Here is a 4,480-nt window from a genome sequence, read left to right on the forward strand (position 1 = left end):
TATTTATCCGCGCAGGACAAAGTGGGAAATGCGTTCTCCAGATTCAGATCGTCCATTGCATCCGAGTACACATAACTAACAAAAACAACATGCTATACGCTCAGAGTAACGATTGCATTAAAGATGTAGAAAATTCACGCACCTGAGCATCTTACCGAAGGCTTCAGACGGAATGTCGGGATTTCGATGACATCCTGATTATTCGCAGCCAAATCCCCATGGAACATGGCGTGGAACACATCGCTGCTCAGGCTCAGAAACATCCTACACAAAATTTAGATGTCCATCACTGAAAACGACGTACAGATTCACGGCAGCTCATGTGACAATATTGGTCATTGTTGTACCGTCGACACGTACTTATGTGCATGGAAGATCTTCACTTCGCCATGATCGCGTCCCACAGCGAACTGCACATCACTCAGTTCGGCCAGCGTTAAGGCACGCTTCATGCGACTGGCCACTTCATCCAGTGCGCCGCGACGTTGTAAATACACGGGGAAAGAAAAGTTGTCGGACATGGTTGATCATCCAAGGAGCCTGCTCCGTGGATCGAGAAATTTTGGGAACAGCTAAATGTCTTAGGATTGCTCAACTTGCAAGACCAGTATCTGATGCAAGCCTGTCAAAAAACCTGGAACAAATGAGAAAGCGAAAGCAGCTTTGACAGAAATCACAAGTATCCTAACGGGTCGATCGAATCACAAACATGATAAACAGAAGTAGAACTGATATTAAAAACAACCCAAAATTGCAGTTTTGGAGACTCTATGCTGCTGCGGAACAGTGCAAAGTTGCAAATGGAAATCATTACCGGAAAGTGCAAGCGGAAGTGAATAACACCGCCACCCGCGAGGTTTTGTATACGCTTATCCTCCGTGCAGGGCATACCGACCGTGCCAGCGGTTACGTAATCTTCCCTCGAATAACGTTTCTTTTGTCTGCTGGAACACACTCAACAGCGACTGTCTCGGTGTCTCCCATCTTTAGCGGTGGTGCGATTCCGCAAAGGCATCGAAATTTGTTATGATCTAGCCGAGCATGTCAAAGTCAAGAATTTCACTTGTGAACATGTGATCTCCTACAGTCAGCTGTTTTGACGTCGTGGCTAGCAGGTCATCTGCAGTGTTTTGTACCGGGCCTACCGGCTACTTTTCCGTCTTACGTGGCCTGTTCGTGATCGACATCGTCTGCGATACCCGGCGTACCCAGTGCAGTGAATGATGTGAGTACACTGGTGCACCAGGAGGACTTGGCAGTCAGCGATGTGCAGTTTGTTGCCGGGCTGGAACCTGGTCAAGAAAAATCCCTTCATCTACAGAGAGCAGTAAGTGCGAACCTTTTCCTCAGTGCATCATGTTAATTCCCGTTGTCAATGACAAAAGCCTTGATTATTTGCAGGCTTCGTTGGCTGATGCGAGCCCTGTATTTCCTGCAGTTACCAGAGAAACACGCCCTCTGTATAACGCCCTTGTAAAATGTTTCAGTAAGTACAATTTGTATGATTTGCCGATGGCCCAGTGGCAACCAAACCGGCCTAAAATCATGGTGCCGTGGTTTCGACTCCCGCGATCGGCAGATTTTTTCGGAGTTACTATGTAAGCTCAACCCAGTCCAAGCATAGTGGAGATGCTACCGATCCCGATCCCGCTATCAAGTTAATAAATTAGGTTGATTTTTACTTAACCGAAAGTAAAAGTTACCATGTTTGCTGACCGTTCATCGTAATTATCACTATGAGATTACCATAACAGAATGAGGAACAAGAAAACTAGAGTAGGATCTGAAAGCATGCTTAAAACAACAACGTCAAATGAAACGAAGCGCGATTACAAAGAAGCTTTGCTCATTGCGCAAAGCAGCAAAACAGCGTGCGCGAATGCGCGTATTCCGGTTAATGTTATACGAGTACTGCATATAATAGCGTATTTTCAACAATTCACTTCTTCTTTGTTGGCCGCTTTCCACGCTATAACCTCGTCTTGACGCAGAAGCAGATCCTCCGTCTTAACCGACATTTCCCGCCCATCAACCTCCACCACATGGAGGCCCGCCCGTCGATAACAGTAGCTAACCGCACTGGGCACACCCGAAACGAGGATATGGAGCCGTTGGCCACGTTGCAGAATATCCGCAGCACGAATGATGTACTGAGGGCTCATGAAGGGCCACCAATTATTCATCTTTCTCATCCAGCGAATTCTGACATTCTGCTCTGACACTCCGATGACCTCCGCCGGGTACCAGACGTCATCGACGCCCTGCGCAAAAACCATTTCGTTGTGTTTAAATACCGCCTCCCCGACGCGGTACTGCACGTAACTGCGCGGTTCACAGTCAAAAGATAGCACGAGATTCTCGTTGTTATGTTTGTACATGAAGATGTCCCAGAGTTCCGCTGGAAGCAACAAAGCATTCTGAAAAGAAAACACACACATCTTAATTAGATATGCGGGATCCGCTTGCACCGTAAATACTGTGACCATATTCACGTCTTCTGTGCTTTAAAGGAAATAACTTTCACTGTCAAAAGATAGCACGATTCTTCGTGCTATCAATCTTGCGCTATCTTTTAAAGGAAATAACCTTCTACACACTAAAATGTTCGCATTCGTTCATTCAGGCGCTTGTTTTTACCCGTTCTATTTGATTCTACAACCGAATGATCTGTACACCTTGGTGCGAAATAAAAGAGCAAAAGGTTCAGCCGTACAGCCATGCTCTAAAGACTAAATGTCATCCTATCTCCCGATTTTTGTAAAATGGCACATAACTTTCAATGAAGATGTAAAGATTTTAATACAAGTGCGAGTTTTGCCGGTTACACGACGTCATAAACAAATGGTAACAATGTGACAAACCAAATTTCTTAACCGAAGAAAAAGTAGGGCGCACGTCGAAGACTCAGAATATGACGCAAACCAATACGAACAAGGATGGCTGTACCGGCACGTACTTTGAGAGGACCGCTGGCTAGCTCAGCATCGGTCAACAGCGGAAAGCGAACAAGGAAGAGAACGGCACCTAGGATTTCCCGCCGGTTGGTGGTGGATGGGTCCACATTCTTGCGCTTGCAGGCCTCAACAGCCCACCTAAAAGGACTAAATCAATTAGGAACAACCCAAATCTTAATCGCATTTCAGCGATTCAGACTGACGCAGTGTTCTCCACTCGCTCCGGCCTGAAAATGACAGATGTCACTTACGCCTCGACAGCTGTGTAGATGATGTATTCGGGCGCCGCCAGTGTGGGGCGCTGCACAACCATCTGCAGCGTTCCATGGCTCAGTCCCGTGAAGTATTCCGACTGGAAGACGGCACCGTCCGAAGCGTCTATCAGATCCAAACATGCCTCCACAATACTGTCGAAATTCGGACCCCAAACGTTAATCTGCAAAGTGCAAATGCAAGTAAAGTATATCAAACGTTTCAAACGCTTCAGTTTTCTGTGTGTGTAAGAAAAATCATTGTAATGTTAAACGAGGCTTCGTGTTTTTGAAATGGGAAAAAATAGCATAAATCATTAATCAAAATTAAAAAAAATATTCATCAATCATCACCATATTTCACCACACTATTTCGACTCGGGAGTCCGGATAATCGTTATACAGAATTCAATGCCATAAATTTCGAACGTCATAAGTACGGTATCTGTAATAATTTTGTGATAACTGGCAATTTTTGGGGAAGTTATAGCAATTCCTGTGCTGAATTAGAATACAACGAAAAAACTCGAGAAACGTTGTTAAAAAGAATAAATATCCTTATTTTTAGTAAGTAAATTTCTTGCTCGTACGTTCAGATTCTAAATTTCTAATCAAGTCATTGGATTGCAGATCATTTTGAAATCGCTTCAAACTGTCTGCTTTCAACCACAGAAGGATTCAATTACTTAGTATCGAAATCCAAACGAAAACAAGCTTCTGATCAGTGCAACTTACATTTTCCAGAGCTATGAGACAGTTCTCTGTGTTGAGTTCCACCTGTAAATAGACGCAGCAGATCTCCGCCAGCCATGGCAGGTCATACTTGTCGGCGCAGTATAAAGTGGGAAATACGTTCTGCCAATTCAGATCGTCCACGGCATTCTCATATATGTAACTATCAAATTCCCCGCCGCATGTGAAAAAACAACAAAATTCATACTTGTACTGAGTTGTACACTTTCTGACCGACCTGAGCATGTTAGCAAATGCTGCGGACGGAATCTCGGGATCTGGATGATGTCCTGATTGTTGTCAGCCAAATTCCCGAAGAACATGGCGTGAAATACATCGCTGCTCAGGCTCAAGAATATTCTACACAAAATCACATTTTCTATCAAGCTGCAAAGGAGCTTCGGTGAAATACACCGTCACCACGTACTTGTGAGCATGAAAAATCTTCTTGGCCATGATCGCGTCCCACGGCGAACTGTACATCGCTTAGTTCGGCGAGGGATAAGGCACGCTTCATGCGACCGATGACCCCGTCAATGGCGC

General features: G+C 45.0%; 1 protein-coding gene across 2 annotated transcripts; it reads right to left on the reverse strand.

Annotated features, from left to right (window-relative positions):
• Positions 1 to 1,714: 1,714 nt before the first annotated feature.
• On the reverse strand, positions 1,715 to 4,228 carry LOC129597326 (BTB/POZ domain-containing protein 6-B-like). Of its 2 annotated transcripts, none has more exons than XM_055494812.1 (5): positions 4,176 to 4,228; positions 3,941 to 4,100; positions 3,206 to 3,390; positions 2,957 to 3,092; positions 1,715 to 2,417 (listed from the first exon to the last, which is right to left on the reverse strand). In XM_055494812.1, exons 1-5 carry the CDS (start codon positions 4,181 to 4,183, stop codon positions 1,932 to 1,934), a joined length of 975 nt encoding a protein of 324 aa, XP_055350787.1. In that variant the 5' UTR covers positions 4,184 to 4,228; the 3' UTR covers positions 1,715 to 1,931. The 2 variants fall into 2 exon arrangements, with proteins under 2 accessions (XP_055350787.1, XP_055350786.1); XM_055494811.1 differs by having other exon boundaries at positions 2,957 to 3,101.
• Between the last annotated feature and the right edge of the window lie 252 nt (positions 4,229 to 4,480).

Source organism: Paramacrobiotus metropolitanus, unplaced genomic scaffold, assembly GCF_019649055.1.
Source record: "Paramacrobiotus metropolitanus isolate TYO unplaced genomic scaffold, Prichtersi_v1.0 Parri_scaffold0000103, whole genome shotgun sequence".
In the NCBI taxonomy this organism is placed as follows: domain Eukaryota; kingdom Metazoa; phylum Tardigrada; class Eutardigrada; order Parachela; family Macrobiotidae; genus Paramacrobiotus; species Paramacrobiotus metropolitanus.

What these genes read in the sequence shown, in the direction of transcription:
- LOC129597326 (XM_055494811.1), bottom strand. An exon ending in ATCTACACAGCTGTCGAGGC is followed by an intron (nt 3,102 to 3,205) that starts GTAAGTGACATC and finishes TAATTGATTTAG; the next exon opens with TCCTTTTAGGTGGGCTGTTG. An exon ending in TAGCCAGCGGTCCTCTCAAA is followed by an intron (nt 2,418 to 2,956) that starts GTACGTGCCGGT and finishes TTTTCTTTTCAG; the next exon opens with AATGCTTTGTTGCTTCCAGC.